The 17,743-nt window shown below is 33.9% G+C and overlaps 1 protein-coding gene across 1 annotated transcript in view; it reads left to right on the plus strand.

Annotated features, from left to right (window-relative positions):
• LOC150092099 (uncharacterized) overlaps nt 1-17,531 on the plus strand; it is a gene marked incomplete at both ends in the record, with an annotated part of 300,006 nt that extends 282,475 nt beyond the window's left edge. Inside the window, 2 exons of the mRNA XM_090415309.1 lie at nt 14,596-14,852; nt 17,468-17,531. Of these exons, the coding sequence (XP_090271435.1) occupies nt 14,596-14,852; nt 17,468-17,531 (321 nt within the window). The remainder of the gene's footprint in view (nt 1-14,595; nt 14,853-17,467) is intronic.
• Between the last annotated feature and the right edge of the window lie 212 nt (nt 17,532-17,743).

Consider the following 17,743-nt stretch of genomic DNA (forward strand, 5'->3'; position numbering starts at 1 on the left):
TTAACTATTTATTTTGGTTTTTCTCTTCTAATGTGATGGACACATCTAATAGAGTAACAAAATTTCACTATTTAATTCATTTTGTACTTTATCCATTAAAATACCCACAATTACGTTATTTGGTAGGTTCTTTAAAAGTTCCAAACATTTAAAACTTTAGACTAAAGTGATATGTTTAGGTGAGCGAAAACACAACATGTCTAATCATGACTCATATCCTCCCTCCCACAACCAAAATTCGCATCTCGCAATGAGAACTTTTGATATGGTTCGACATATAAATGTATATATATTTTTCAATCTGATTGGTTGAATTTCTCTATTTTACTTTTAAAAATTCAAAATATGCTTTTCAAAATCTAGTTTTCATGACTCCTTCATTGGCATACACAAATTGCTTTTATTTGCAAAACTGTGATGAACTGGTTGTCCTCCTCTGGCTATTAATTTTATCTTCAATTCCCTGTGCTTCAAATATATTTCTGTACCTGAAATTTTATTTTAATTTATTTTATTTATTTTTTCTTTAGTATTAGCAAGGTCAAGTAAACGAAATGAGACAAACAAGGTTTGGAACTCTCTGTTTGCGATTTCTTATTAGAAACTTCTTTTTCCAGGCAAAATAAATAGTTATTTATTATTATTTCAAATGAATATTAGCTCTGTAGTATATTTTGTTAATTTCTATGTCACAAAGTTCCAAACATTTAAAACTTCAGACTATAGTGATATGTTTAGGCAAGCGTAAAACTCAATGTGTCGAATCATGACTCATATCCTCCCTCTCACAACCAAAATTTGCATCTCACAATGAAAACTTTTGATATGGTTCTACATATAAATATATATATATATTTCGATCTGATTCGTTGATTTTCTCTATTTTACTTTTAAAAAATTCAAAATATGCCTTTCAACCTCTAGTTTTCATCACTCCTTCATTGGCATACACAAATTGCTTTTGTTTGAAAAACTGTGATGAGCTGGTTGTCCTCCTCTGGCTATTAATTTTATCTTCAATTCCCTGTGCTGTAAACCTACTTCTGTAACTAAAATTTTAATTTCATTTATTTTATTTATTTTTTCTTTAGCATTAGTAAGATCAAGTAAACGAAATGAGACAAACAAAATTTGGAACTCTCTGTTAGAGATTTTTTATTAGAAACTTCTTTTTCCAGCATAATAAGGCTTTCCGCAATCACACAAAATCTTGTAGACTCCTGGAAACTGAGTGGGAAGATGTTTCTTCCTTCTACGTTTGGATGAACACCGTAGAGATATCTCCTATAACAGGACTAGAGCTAGCGCTCTCTCTAGCCACGTTCTCTTTTCTGCTAACTCAGACGAAGGCCGCCAGCACATTGTAAACTGGACTCAAACTGCTAATATCCATGTGTGCTACGATGAACTCGAAAGAAAGATTGTTGAATCAAGAGAAATTTCTCTAGATTCCTCTCATATCAACAACAGCCTGAGTTACAATCTCTCGGACCCACACGTTGCTTCTGTTCAGTATTGGCGCACTCGCGACAGCGCGTAGCATTCGTTTGTTTGGAACTCATACTTGCATTTTTTCAAACATGCTACTGTTTTTCACTTGTTCTGTTAATACAATTTTAAGTCTCTGTAATTTTTTATATATTTCTTTGAGTATGATACCTGATGATGTTCTTGTAACGAAACTAGTAAACTAGTAGTATCTTGTTAAATATATCTTGCCATCTTTTCTCTCGGTAATAGTCATTAAACTTATTTTATAATATTCCTACCGAGTAAAAATGAATTCTCCTAATATCTACTTTCCTGATGACGAGGAATTAAATTCACTGGTCAAAGAATATCAGAAAAATCTCAGACTTGTATTTCTTAAAAGATGTAAGTGCAATTCTATTATTCCACGTTTCCTTAATTTTAAAGAATCGATAAAATCCGCTAGTGCAGAAAGAATTTATAGGAAGGCAAAACTAGATCTTTTATCGGAACGCATTTGTGATACCAAACGTTGTCTTGCTGCTTATTTTTCCAAGAAGGCCTCTCACGAAACACGTTTTTCTCATTCTCTAGACAGTTCATCTTGGAACCATTTAAAAGAAATTAGCACTCTTAAGGCTTCTAAAATACAGAATTTAAACAAAATAAAACTCATTAGAAAATATGATTCTCTTAAATATAATCAAGATAACAAAACTTCTCATTTTGACTCTACCTATCTAAAAAAAGTTGTCATCAATAAGTCTTCTCATCAATTATCTTTGGCAGAAGAAAGCATACTTGCTAAAGGTCTCAACTTTGTCACTGCTCCTACATCCATCCCTAGAGAACATCTCTTAACAAAGATAGAAAATGCAGCTTCTTTATTACCAAAGAAAGACGCCAACCTCCTCCGTATGGAAGCAATTTTCTGTATTAATAAAGCTAGATCTCCACCTGAAAACATTTCTTACTCTGAAAGGAAAGCTATCAAGTCCTTAAAAGATAACAGTAACATAGTTGTCATTCCCGCATACAAAGGGAATGCAACTGTCATCTTAAAAAAGTCTGATTACCATAATAAAATCTTGGAACTTTTAAATAGTGATACCTACTCAGAAATTGCTAATGACCCTACGATGGAACTACATAATAGAATTAATAATTTATTAAAAACCACCTTAGATTTACAAAAAAACATTCGGCTTTCTCTTCGTTCGCTTCATCCCTTGATACCTCGACTGTATGGTCTCGCCAAGAGTCACAAAAATAACTGCCCACTCAGACCTATAGTTCAGGGCATACACTCTCCCACTTATAATCTCTCCAAATTTCTAGCGAGTTTTCTAAGAAATCTTTCTGGAATTTCTTCTTCACATATTAAAAACTCTGCAGATTTTGTTTCTAAAATCAAGGACATCAAACTTAAAAAAACAGATTTAATGGCAAGTTTTGATATTGTTTCTCTCTTTACAAATGTTCCTGCTCAAGAAGTCCTCGATCTTCTCAAGAATAAATTATCAAAAAAACTCTTTGCTCTTCTCTCCCATTGCATAAAGTCAGGATACTTCAAATATGATAACAAGATCTACTTACAAAACGCAAGTCTGGCTATGGGCAGCCCACTCTCTCCGATTCTTGCGGATATATTTCTCAACGAATTTGAAGGAAAAGCTATTAACTCCTTTCACTTTAAACCAAAAGTCTGGTTCCGATATATTGATGATATTTTCCACATCTGGGAAGACGGCGTCAATAACCTCTATTTATTTTTAGACCACCTAAACAAGTGCCACGAAAAAATCTCTTTCACCCTCGAACTAGAATCGGATGACTGTCTTCCCTTTTTAGACCTCAAACTTACCAGATGTGCTGAGAACATTAAAATCTCAATTTTTAGAAAGCCTACTCATACTGACAAATACCTTCATGCTTCCTCCCATCATTATCCTCCACAAAAATGTGGTATTATTTCCACTTTAGCCCACCGAGCCAAATCATTACTTACCGAAGAAACAGAAATTATAAATGAACTCAGTTTTCTTAAAAAACGTTTATTAACAATGGCTTCTCTCCAAAGAAGATTGACAAATTTCTTTCCCCCAGGCACTCAACTACTGCTGAAGATCCCCCTCCCCCAAGAGCCTTCATCTCCTTGCCTTACATCAGCTCTCTTTCACCAAAACTGGCAAAGATTCTCAAGAAATTTAACTTCAAAACGTGCTACACTACGCTTCCAAAACTTCGTTCATTACTTTGCAAACATAAACAGAAACATCTTCCCACTCAGTTTCCAGGACTCTACAAGATTTTGTGTGATTGCGGAAAGCCTTATTATGGACAGACTGCCAAATCCATCCTTCTACGTTTGGATGAACACCGTAGAGATATCTCCTATAACAGTACTAGAGCTAGCGCTCTCTCTAGCCACGTTCTCTTTTCTGCTAACTCAGACGAAGGCCGCCAGCACATTGTAAACTGGACTCAAACTGCTAATATCCATGTGTGCTACGATGAACTCGAAAGAAAGATTGTTGAATCAAGAGAAATTTCTCTAGATTCCTCTCATATCAACAACAGCCTGAGTTACAATCTCTCGGACGCACACGTTGCTTCTGTTCAGTACTGGCGCACTCGCGACAGCGCGTAGTATTCGTTTCTTTGGAACTCATACTTGCATTTTTTCAAACATGCTACTGTTTTTCACTTGTTCTGTTAATACAATTTTAAGTCTCTGTAATTTTTTATATACTTCTTTGAGTATGATACCTGATGATGTTCTTGTAACGAAACTAGTAAACTAGTAGTATCGTGTTAAATATATCTTGCCATCTTTTCTCTCGGTAATAGTCATTAAACTTATTTTATAATATTCCTACCGAGTAAAAATGAATTCTCCTAATATATATATATATATATATATATATATATATATATATATATATATATATATATATATATATATATATATATATATATATATATATATATATATATATATAGTCTAAAGTTTTAAATGTTTGGAACTTTGTACAATATAAATTTAAAAAAATATTATACTGAGATATTCATTTGAAATAATAAGAAATAATTCTTTATTTGCGCTGGAAAAAGTAGTTTCTAATAAAAAATCGCCAATGGAGAGTTACAAATCTTGTTATCTCGTTTCCTTTACTTAAACTTACTAATGCTAAAGAAAAAAAATTAATTAAATTAAACTAAATTTCATTTACAGATGTAGGTTTGAAGCACAAGTAACTGAAGGTAAAATTAAAAACCAGAGAAGGAAAACCAGTTCCTCACAGTTTTGCAAGCAAAAGCAATTTGTGTTTGCCAATGAAGGAGTCATAAAAACTAGATTTTGAAGAGCATATTTTGAAATTTTAAAAGTAAAATTGAAAAAATCGACCAATCAGATCAGTAAAAAAATATACACACACACAAATATATATATATATTTGTTTTTATAAGCCATGTTTTAATCTTTTTTCCCAAGTAATAAAACAGACAAGTATCTCAAGTTTGCACCTGCACGTAGTGCAAGACTGTGGCAACTCTTGAAAGTAGTGCCACACCAAGGCAACTCATTGTAAAGGTGGTGTAAGATTCGATCACTTTCCTGTTTGCTTACTTGGGAAAAAGGATTAAAACCTAGCTTATAAAATTGCTTGGTATCTCTAATATACTATATACCCTAGGGAAAAAACTTTCCACACACACACACACACACACACACACACACACACACACACACACACACACACACACACACACACACACACACACACACACACACACACACACACACACACATATTCGTGGGAGGGAGGATATGAGTCATGATTAGATACGTTGAGTTCTCCGCTCACCTAAACATATCCCTATAGTCTAAAGTTTTAAATGTTTGGAATTTTAAGGAACCAACCAAATAATGTAATTGTGTTTCTTTTTAATGAAAAAAATACAAAATGGATTAAATATTGATAATTTTGTTACTCTATTAAATGTCCCAATCAGATTAGAAGAGAAAAAACAAAAGAAATAGTTAATTATGTTAGAAAATGTGAACATGAATTAAAAAATATTATCATTACCACTACAAACGGCCGCCACCTAAAGATCAAAAGAGCAGATATGAGTCATGATTAAAGACAACACTATAGTGTAAATTTCTAAATGTTTGGAACTTTGTAACAGAAAGTTAACATAAAGTATATTAGTACAGCTAACATTCAGTGAAATAATAATAATAATAATAACTATTTATTTGTGCTGTCAAAAGAAGTAACGTAAGAAGTATGAAGAAAAAGAAAATGATACTAAAGTGGGGAGAAAAACGAAGTTTCAGATATCACTGGTGTTATTGATGCTGAGTTTCTTTTGGATGAACGCTCAAGTTTATTTCCTAAAGAAATTTGTATTTCTGATGGATTTATTATAAGATATGTATTGATAAAAACACCATGTACTTGGAAAGAGTAACCTGAAAAAGCTAAAAATCATCACCTGAAATGGGACATTGGTTCACTATCTCTGGACAAACTAAGAAATTGGATAACAGAATCAACATGGAAATATCATGTGCATGTTGATATCAAATATTATTGTTTGCCAAAGGAAGAGAAAAATCAAAAACATTAACGGAGTTAATAGGCAGATCTCTTTTTGAATTGAATGATATTGGTTGCCCAAAATGGGAACAAATACCATGCAATTCTTATAATTGTTTTTGGAAACAACCTAAGTTTTGTGGTGAGGAACAAGAATGAACTCCAGGTTATTTCAGATTACTTACAGCAATTCGTTCTCTCAGCTCTTGGGTGTGTTGTGCTGTTTTGTGTATCCCTTACACTAAAGAAAACTCATTTCACTTGTCAGAATTCCATACTCTAACCATCACCCAGAATTTTAAACACAGGAATTACACATATTCACAACAAAAAGGCATTTCCACTTCAACTCTATATTGTCACTTTGGAGAGAAACTTACAAGGAACAATAATCGAGGCATTGTTATTTTATTTACTGCAATTCGTTCTTTCACCTCACAAATGATCTTGTGTGTTGTGCTGTGAATATATGGTTATATACTCAAGTATTTTGGAATATCTATTTGCATTCTGAAATTCGTCAGTTCCAAGAAGATCCATTCTGGAAAGAATGTAAGCTAAGGTTTCTTTCGTGTACTTTAAATATAGCAATGATCATTTCAGAATATTAGCATTGGTTGAGATTTGCTTTATCAAAATCACCCAAAACAGACAATATTTGTTGAGTACAGTGACTTTATATGATATTTATAATTTTAAATGACCGTAGTAATATGGGTGGCAATATTAACAAGATCAAAATCAAGATAAGATAAGGAATTGTGATGTCATTGGTTAATAAGAAGATGTTTTGGAAGGAAAGTAAGATATGGAAAGAAAGATAAGGAATTGTGATGTCATTGGTTAATAAGAAGATGTTATGAGATGTAGATAAGTGACATAATTTGTTAGTTGTAGATAAGTGAGATCATTTTTTAGTTGTAAATAAGTGATATTATTGTTTTGAATGGAAAAGAAGATTTATTAGAAATAAGGAATCGTGTTGTGATTGGTGGGACACTTCTAACAAGATCAAGATCAAGATAAGATAAGGAATCGTGACGTGAATGTTTGTTGTTATAGAATATGTTGATAAAAAAAATGTTTAGGAATATTTGTATTTAGAAGAGCCATTCTGGAAGTAAGTCATTTTAAATTATCATTAGAATTTCTGGAATACATACAAAAGGTTTTGTAATCCATTTAACTGTCCGTTTCTTTTAATTTATATATTTTAAAATGCCGTAAAGACACCAGCATATACTTATATTATTCAGAAAAGCTTCAAATACAGTCGCTGTGTAATCTTAAAAGAACAAACGGTGTCGTTGATGTGTTATGTATGTTTAAGAAATAGCACTTTTGAAATCACCGTGAATTCACACACGATTTGTTTATTTATTGAACTTTAATATCTTAATGTCAGACAAATCAAAATATTCGGATGAATTATGAAAAAAATATGAACTTGAATTAGAATATGAATATAGAGGAAAATACGGATGAGCTATGAAACAAAAAGTGTGTTTAAGTGTTTAAGGGACACCAGTATAAAATTAAACTATTCAGAAAAGCTTGAAACACTCCTGCCATTACGACCTTCTCTAAGAATTCCCATCCTTTAACAGGAAAGAAATAACCCAAATGTGTTGGAAAATTAGTAGAGTCATCTATAGAAGAAAAAAAATATGTTTGATTGATATTAGCATATAATTAAATTATTCAGAAAATTTCGAGACAGCGCCGCTATAACGATTCTACTCTACTCTAAGAATCCCCACCTTTAACTGGAAAGAAATACCCCAAATGTATTGGAAAAGTACAGCCATCTATAGAAGATAAAAAATGCATGTTTTAGTGACATTAGCATATAATTAAATTATTCAGAAAACACTAAACACGGCCGCCATCACGAGTGTACTCTACTCTAAGAATACCCAACCTTTAACAGGAAAGAAGTACCCCATAATGTATTGGAAATTAGTACACCCATCTATAGACAACCAAACAAAACATGACGACAATGACAGATGTGTGTCACCTGGGGAAAATTCCCAAGATATCTTATCTAAAAAACATCGCCCACAATTCTATAGCCAAACCAAAACAACATGTGATATCAAAGAGAGACATACTGTATGTTCCCCAGAAATTTCCAAGCACATAACGTCATGATTCTTATCTCTAAAAATCACCAATAATGCATTAAGCGAACCAAAAATACCAGGTGATGTCCCTGATAGATGAGGGCCCCAGAGAAATTCCAAACATTCCAAACTCTATAACAACAAACATTCACGTCACGATTTCTTATCTTATCTTGTTAGAAGTGTCTCACCAATCACGAGGCAATTCCTTATCTCTAATATATCTGCCTTTCCATTCAAAATAACAACGTCACTTATTTACAACTAACAAATGACGTCACTTATCTACATCGCATAACAACACCCACCCACGTCACGATTCCTTATCTTATCTTGATCTTGATCTTGTTCAGAGTGTCCCACCAATCACACGAATCCTTATCTCTACCATCACCCATAATTCCATACGCGAACAAAACAAACAACGTGACATCACACACACACATATGCCCCCAGGGAAATTTCTAACATTTCAATCTCGATTACGCCCACAATGACGTCATCTTCTTATCAACCATTGACGTCACGGTTCCTTATCTTATCTTGATTTTGATCTTGTTAATATCGCCACCCATATTACTGACCGCTGCTAGCAGGATTTTTGGTAAGTGAAATTGTAATTCTAATACTGAATAGTTTTTCACAAGATTAATCATAAGGGTATATACATTAGAGACTTTCAGCATGGGTATATACATTAGCGAATTTTCATGGCTATATTATTAGTATATGGTTATAAGGTGGTTTTGCAACGAAAAAAATAATGTGTGCGTTCTTGAGGGGGTTGAGGTACACCAATGATAGCCTGTAAATAATTGTTAAGAATATTTCTAAATGCTGACGCCATCTCTTGATTCTAAACTAAAATTCCATAGTCAAAAACGTTTTAATAAAGATAACATTTAATTATAAAAAAACGAACTTTAAGATCTTAAAATTTTAGACAAATCAAAATATTCGGATTAGTTATGTATATGGGTAAAAAAGTGCTTGTGCTTGACGGTGAGGGGGAGTTGGGCACACCAGCGTTAGCCAGTAATTAATTATTTAGAAAATGTCTAATTTCTGACCCCCTTTTCTGACTCTAAACTAAAATTAACATACTTAATAGCAGTAATGAAATACCTCAGACGTATATTGGAAGATTCGTGCTGCCAACTATAGGCAACCGAAAACACATGTGATGTCAATGATGGATGTGTGTCCGCAGCGAATTTCCAAACATTCCATATTCTATCCTATCTCTAACCATCACCGACAATTCCATACCCGAACAAAAACACACACAACATGATGTCACAGACAGATGTGGCCTCCAGAGAAATTCTAAGGATTACATACTCTATCTTATATTTAACCATACCCACAATTCCATAAGCGAACAAAAACACTGATACATATGTTCCTCAGAAAATTCCAAACATTCCAAGCACATAACATCACTATTCCTTATATCTATCACCTACGAGAACGAAAACACACACCACGTGACGTTAATGACACATGTTCTCCCAGGGAAATTCCAAACGAACCATTCCACATTCATGACGTCACCCACATAATTACACACAATTATGTCGATGATCTTATCAGCCAATGACGTCATGATTCCTTTTGTTATCTTGATCTGCTTCAGAGTGCCTACACCACTACTTGCCTATTATTACATATTCACGTTTAAGCTTTGCCTTTTTGGTTACAGCCAGCGTGCGATCTCTCAGGCTTTTATTGGTAAGGCGTGCGATCACTGGTGTGGTGGTTTTTCTCTCTCTCTCTCCCTCTTTTTTTGTTGTGGCACTCGATTTAAGGAGGTGATGTTTGTGGTAGTGGCTCATACACAGATTGTTGTGCTAATCAATTGTACTAATCGATAGAGAGTTAAGATCGCCTCTCTTTTCTTTATATCTGGGATCAGTCAACTTGTCCTTATTTTTCTATTCTTTCTGTACTTAAGTTCCTTTTGTTAGTAACACTCCCAGCCGACCTGTTGCCTGGTCTGCCGCTGGGGATGGGGGGGGTATATTTTGGGCTGTAGAGGCGTACGTTCACGGAGCCGGTCCTGCTTGCGGGATGAAGAACGACAGATAAACTGGCGGAAAAAACTTACTGATCGCGCCCAAGACCGGCTAACTATGCCTGATGAAGATCCTCAAGTTCCTCACGTCTTCGACCGGGAATCGAACCTGGGACACTCCTTTATCTGGCATATGGTTGCGAAGCGCAAGGCCGCTAGGCTAACAGCGCAGCTACAGCGCTGCCTTCTATAATATATTTTTATACCTTCGTTTATATTATAAAGATATGTATACACTACAAATACACATTAGTTATAATGTTTTTTTTTATGAATTTTGCATTCAGGTGTTTATCGTTTATGAATTTTAAATAATGTAGTTGAAATAAATTGTTTTTTCTTTGTGTTTATATTGATCCCAGTTGAGGTGTAATGTTTCAGCTTTCACCATCGAAGCGTTTATTAAGCTTATATAAGGATTATATTACTTAGTTTTTCTTAATTGGTTTGTCTGCCGTGTTTGCAGTAGATTGACACTTGATAGATTTGATATTTATAACACGACTACTACTGCAGTAGAATGAGAAATGCACACACACACACACACACACACACACACACACACACACACACACACACACACACACACACACACACACACACACACACACACACACACACACACACACACACACACACACACACACACACACACACAATAATTAGGAATGCCAGCCATGTTGGCTGAGTGGATTGCATGTCCAGGTTGGAGTGTCACTCCAACCAACAGGTTGTGGGTTCGAGTGCCACTATGGGCATGGGTGTTTGTAAAAGCCAGCTCTGGACGAGCTTGTATAGCTTCTTGAGTTTATAACAGAGAGCTATATGAAAAATGACATGATATGTTACTGAACTGAAAATACTGAATTAATTCTATAGATTGCACCTAATTAAGTGTGCAGGATGTTAGGATTCATATTCATATTTCTCCTTCATAGTACCTTTTTATGCTATTGTAGTTTTAAGGTTTCTATTTTCAAAAGGTAGTTTAGCATATCTGGAATGCAGAAGCTTGAAATGGCCTTTCGGTATTATATTGAGTATTATGTTTATATATGATATATTGCAGTTAGTTGACTCTGGTCTTTTTATATACCTTAAGAGAATATAGTTTTTGTAATTTTGTAGATGGCATTAAAGTAAGACTTTAACATAGCTGCATATTGAGATTAATGTTCTGCTGTTGGCTTTCATTTTGTCACTGCAATGTAAATAAAGCCGATTATTCTTTTTTTACCCAGAGAGGGATCAGCTTTAATTTTATACTATACTGATCTTAATCTATTTTTGGAGTCTGCACAAACTGCTTAAGTTGTTTTAATCTTAATATGCTTTTGCATATTGCTCTGTATATTAGTTAATAGATGATTTTGCTATTCCATTTCATATCTACATCGAAGTAAATTTCAAAGCATGATATTATTTCAACCCCAGTTATGGTGGTAGTTTTAATGTTTTGTGTGTTCTGTATGTTGGACAGCAGACGATGGATTATTAAATATATTATCAACTGGCTGAATCAGTCGGTTTCTGAATATCATTATTTTTGGTGTCATCGGGGTTTAGGTTATATGAAGGTTTTGGTGAGAGTCAGTGAAAAGATTTATTGTCAAGTAGCATGTTTGTTTGGACTATGCTTGCATTATTATGGATGAATACTATACCTTTATCATCTGCATATTGGAAGATCTTGTGTGTGAAATGGTCTTTCGTTATATAAAAGCTCCCTGTTGCACTCCGAAGGTTACTGATAACTCTCTTCCACTACGGATTAGCCCGTCGATTTGTTTTCTGTTTGAAGGTTATCTCTAAACCATGTGCACAGATGCCCTCCTGTTCCTATAAAGGTTCATGTATACAGTACTTTAGGCAAGCAGATAAGGACTATCATGACAATTTTGTTTTTAGCTAAGGTGATATTAATTATGTCTGTAAAATTGTCCGAGACAGAGAGACATTATTTCCTTAATCATCTAAAAACCGTACTGTGTTTAGGGGATGACTTGAAAGGTTTATGTATATGATACGAGTTTGCTAAGAACGATTTGCTCCCTAATTTGATAACTGGCAGTGTAGCTACAGGTCTGTAATGGTTTTTAACATTCTGGATGTATGTCCATTTTTAAAGATTTTACTGGTTAATTTTTGTAAGACTATGTCTAGGCAAACTGCATGTTGCTACACATCTTTGTGCTTGGTGTCATCGATTACTGGACCGTTATTTGATTTAGCCTGACTCAATACAGAGAGCAGCTTTGCTTACTCATATGGTCGATAACTATGTTTGTTTGGCTTGTGGCCCGACTAAGGAAAGGGTATGTTTCAAAGACAGTTGTATTAGCAGCACAGTCTAACTCCTCGCTGATCAGATGCCATGTTCACGTCATTTTGTGGGAAGGTTGTTTGTTTCTGTTGTAGTTTCTTTAATGCATCTTATCTGCTTTGTAAGATGATTCCTTCTTATCTTATATTCGGTTTTTAAGGATGTTACTTTAATCGTTTCCATAGAATATCATTTCTGTGTATATCTAGGCTCAGGTTTTTGTTATTCAAGAATTTTGGTTTGTTTTTGAGCAAATTATGATTTTCTTAGTAGCTTTCTTATATATTTCCTCAATAGCAAGTTTAATGCTGTTGTGTAAAATATTTCTTATTATTATTACGTGATATTCAAGGAGTCCAGAGACTCATCGAGGGAGACACCTGCCCTACAACTCCCTGTCTCCACCTAAAACGAACCACAACTACTATCATTATCTACACTAACATCATCTACTACCCACCACTACCATCATCACTAATATTTTCATAGACAATCACAAAAGGCTGGAGAGAGGATACGCTAACCACTCGGGCACCCGGGAGGGAAAATATCTATGGCCATATGTTTCCAGTCAATTTTTTTTTATTTCGTGGTTTACTATTTCTTCACCTATTATTTTTTGCGTTGCTTTTCCAGACGAATCAGTAAAACATTGCAAGGATTCTGTCTTAGTGTGCAGGTTTAGCGTCATGATATAATAGTCTAATACTTTGCATTTTTGATTTAATTGATTTTTGACAATAATTATTTGGTGGTACTGGAACGTTCAAGGACTGGTAGTATTAGTGCATGACGTTATAGCTGTTATTAGGTAATCCCTCATAACATCAAGGTATTGAAGTGATGATGTGATTTGTTTTTGTAATATTTACGTCTATATCAGAGATTATTATTATGTATTCATTTAAGCATAATCTATGCAAGAAAGCCAACAGTTTTGCTCATGCAAGAATTTGAATGTGTTTAAGTTTGGTGGCCTCTAAAGCATTATTATTAAATGATGCGATTGATTGGCAGCATTAATTATTTCGATACAAACGTTTTCAACGTGCTCAAACTTCTCGACAGTTTCTTTCCTTATTTATTTCTGTTCAGTAAATATTAGTGTTCCACCACCTCAGTTTTATTTGTCAGAAGTATCTGCGTTGTTGAAAACCTGGAATTTGAAAGGCAGTTGTTTCATCATTAGTAAAGATCCGAAGGATTATATTCGAGTTAGTGATATATTGTTCCTAACTTTTGTTAGGAACAATATATCACTAATTCGAATATAATCCTTCACATAAGCCTGTAACTTTAGCCAATGTTTTCGAATGCTTCTGATGTTTATATGCAAAATGGGGAGTTCCCTGTGTTGCTTTCATGCTTCGAGACCCAGCTATATATATTGAATATATATTTAGGTGGGATCAAATTCCGGAATTATCATAAAAATATATGTGGATTATTTTCGGTTTGTTTAAAAGAACAGTTTGGGATGTAGAATTTAATGTGGAGATATGTGACATCTAATGTTTTAAAAAGTTATCAGGTTGTGCTATACTCTATGATAGCGGCTTTATTTATCTTAAAAACTGACTGGTGTGTGTGTGTGTGTGTGTGTGTGTGTGTGTGTGTGTGTGTGTGTGTGTGTGTGTGTGTGTGTGTGTGTGTGTGTGTGTGTGTGTGTGTGTGTGTGTGTGTGTGTGTGTGTGTGTGTGTGTGTGTGTGTGTGTGTGTGTGTCAATTTCATTATAGTTTTTCTTTCAAGTGAGGAAGAGGTGTACTTGGAACGCAAGGGAATACTGCAAGTCGCAGTAGTACTAGTAAAACTGAATCCTCTATACACAGCGAATAATTTTAAGACTCAGTTTTAATATAAGGATATGTATGAATAACATTGTTCCTGTAAAATAGTTTGCAAGCTTAAATTCAACATAGAATAATTGGATCTTATTAATTGGATCCATCTTAAGGAGTTAACTGAGAAAATATTTTATTCTGAAATTTCAGATGATAATTACGTCTATGCGATATCTGAAGGGAATCAATCTCTGATAAGTCCCGAACAACGCAGTGATAAAAATACTGAAGTGATTATTACATATTGGCAGCAGGAAACCGCGAAACCGCTTTCAGTTTATCTATACGAGAAAGCTGGCAACAAGAGACCAGTGAAAGTAATGACCAATGTAACTCAGGAGGATGACGGTTGGACTAAGTTGTATTTCGTTACTGGACATTTCCTTCGTCTTGAACAAAACTATAAAGTAAGTGTTATTTATCACTTATTTCATTGGCTTTTTTTGAAATATATCCATCTCCAAGATTAAATAATTCATATCATTAATGCTGTTTTTGCAAAGCAGTATATCGATTTAAAAATTTGTCGACTCATATGTCCATCTGCAAGTCAGGAAATATCAAGATATGCAGTTTTTCGAAAGAGGTCACTAATTACCTCACCTCTTCACTTTTAAACCGTCTAATAGTATCATGTGTAAGGTGAATGCAGTTATCGTATCGCAAATTATTATATAATACTTTTTATTACTTTTGAAAATAGGAAACTAAGTCACGCGTATCCCTGAAAATGGACGTCATCTCATTTGACCTTTCCTGTCGAATTAGTATGTTTCCTTACAGAAGGTGAAAACTTAGAGATACTTAATCATCGAGAGGGAAACCAAAATCCAAATCTCTGAATTCTTAAGCTATTTTTCTGGAGTATAAAAGAATGACCCAAAATTTCCATTTTTGTTTCCTGTATACTGATTAATTTGATATTGTTTATTGTAATAATAATAATCAAATGAATTAAATATATAAGCATTAAAAATTCATTCTTAAGAAAAACGATATGTGAATAGCTTACAATACTTACGAAACTTTAATTCTTTAGAATAAGTTGTCGAATTACCAAATTCGAAAACTTTTACTTTACTAGTTCGAAATCCATAACATCTACAACTAAACGGTGAGAAGCATTTTCAACAACAACAACAACAAAAAAATCAATCAATGAATCAATCAATAAATAAAATCCTACAAGAGGTGACTGTCTGGTTCTAAAGACGCACTTCCCAGTGATGTCATTTCTAGAAGACAAACCACTTTGAGCTATTCTGAAGTGACACCGAACAGATGAGTCAAGATAACGAACCCGATACTCCCGAAGAAAACGCATAGGCCAAATACCCTATTTACAAATGAACTGGATGCTTCATGAACATGAATGGCATCAATCTCATCAGCTGGTAATCGGAAACAGTGTGTGCGAGCGGTGGTTTATATTAACGTTTGAAATTTTTACCGTAAGTCAGCACTAACACATGTTTGCTACCTAGTGGATATCAACAAAGAATTTAGTAATCTATTCTCGGGATTGTTTCATCCAGCTATTTTATTGCCTGCAGTGAAAAATGGATATATTTCGAGAATCTAAACAAGAGAAAGTCAACTTGTTACGGACCATCTCCAATGGTCCTGCAAAATAATCGACAATCGAAAGTGGATACTACTAAAAAAATACAGCGGTTAATCACACGTAAAGCAGTCCGGATGCAAGAAAAAAACAACAACTGGAGATTGAGCATTTTCCTTATCCAGCATACAGCCCAGAAGTAGCAATGTTCATCTTCTAATCTATGGTTCGTTTCACTCCCAATTTGCATGACGCTTCTCCGATATAGAGGAATTGAAAGCTGCTTGCATTTGACCCCAGATCTGATATCGTATTTTGGAAGAACTGAAATCCCTGCGAAGACTGCGATAGAAACAGCTTATATTTTATGAAATATTGAAATAAAAGGTTCATATTTCGAAATCGTTTGAGCCACACATATTTATAAATATAACAAATTAAATGCTGGTGTCTAAATATTCTAATACTCTTTTCGTGCATGTTACTGATCTAAATGATGTAAATATGAAAGAAAAGAATTTTCAAATAACTGAAATTACATTAAACGAAGAAATAAAACTTCCACAGTGGTATCATATTAAATTTAAGTACAGCATAATTTTTATTAGCCTGTTGAATTATTTTGATTGATTCTTGTTTCGCAAAGAGCATGCAAATTCTACAAAGAGTAGACTGCTTGAGATAGCTCTTGAACAATGATTGAATCAGTTCTACAGAATAGGAGTACCAAAAGTCTAAATTAAGAGTTGCGTTGTTTCGAATTATAAGTTCAATATATTATATTTGTTTGTTCTTCTAGCAGGCTTGCCTATTTTACGGTAGGAAAAAAAACTTTCTATCCCCGTATGAGACCATCTAACTCATATTAATTTAGAACTCTTATTAAATTTCTCCTTTTGCTCATTACTTGCAGTAAGTGATGAACCAAAAATTGATATATTATGGAAGCACTACAAGCAGCAATACATGTAAAACATTCGTACTTTATCTCGCGTGCTGTTAGCTGTACAGGAGGTGTCATTGTTCAGCTGTGCTTTATCTCACGTGCAGGAGGCGTCAGGTCCTCCTGCCGAAAGCTAACCAAAAATAAAAAATAAAAAAATTCAATGTCTTGTCTCTATTTCCTTATCACGAGAGGAATATGTTTAATTTTTCAAATGATATCAGTTAGCTGATTTAATATGAAGATTGTAGAAATTTCTCCCCCTGAACATTCGTTTTTCCTACAAACAAGTCAGAGAAAAATAATTAATCTGATACACTGACTTCATGATCTCAGCAGCCTTAAGACTAAGTAACGACGTCTGTACATTCCTAGTGTCATGAAGGCGTGTACAGCTTACACAGCTCGGATCAATGGATTATTATTTCCTCTCAGTTTCTTAGTTTTATGCCTATTAGAAACGACACCACGGAAAGGAATCTTGTAATAAATGTATCTTTTATTTTTGATTTGCCCAGATCTTGATGGAAGCCAAAGTTTTCGATCCAATTAGCGCCACTATAGCAGTTAAGAAACTTAAAGGTAAGTATAAATCAGTGTAATTTTTATCATCATCATCATCATCATTATCATCATCATCATCATATTATTATTATTATTATTATTATTATTATTATTATTATTAATCGCCCTCATTATTAACAGTAGTAGTAGTAGTAGAACTTAAAAATGCGCAAGCACGATATTTCTTCTTTTTCCTATTATTAAATTTTGCACAATCAGATAACAAATAT

The sequence above is a fragment of the Typopeltis vanoorti genome, unplaced genomic scaffold (assembly GCF_054136105.1).
Source record: "Typopeltis vanoorti isolate ZY-2024b unplaced genomic scaffold, IOZ_Tvanoo_1.0 HiC_scaffold_690, whole genome shotgun sequence".
Lineage (NCBI taxonomy): Eukaryota > Metazoa > Arthropoda > Arachnida > Uropygi > Thelyphonidae > Typopeltis > Typopeltis vanoorti.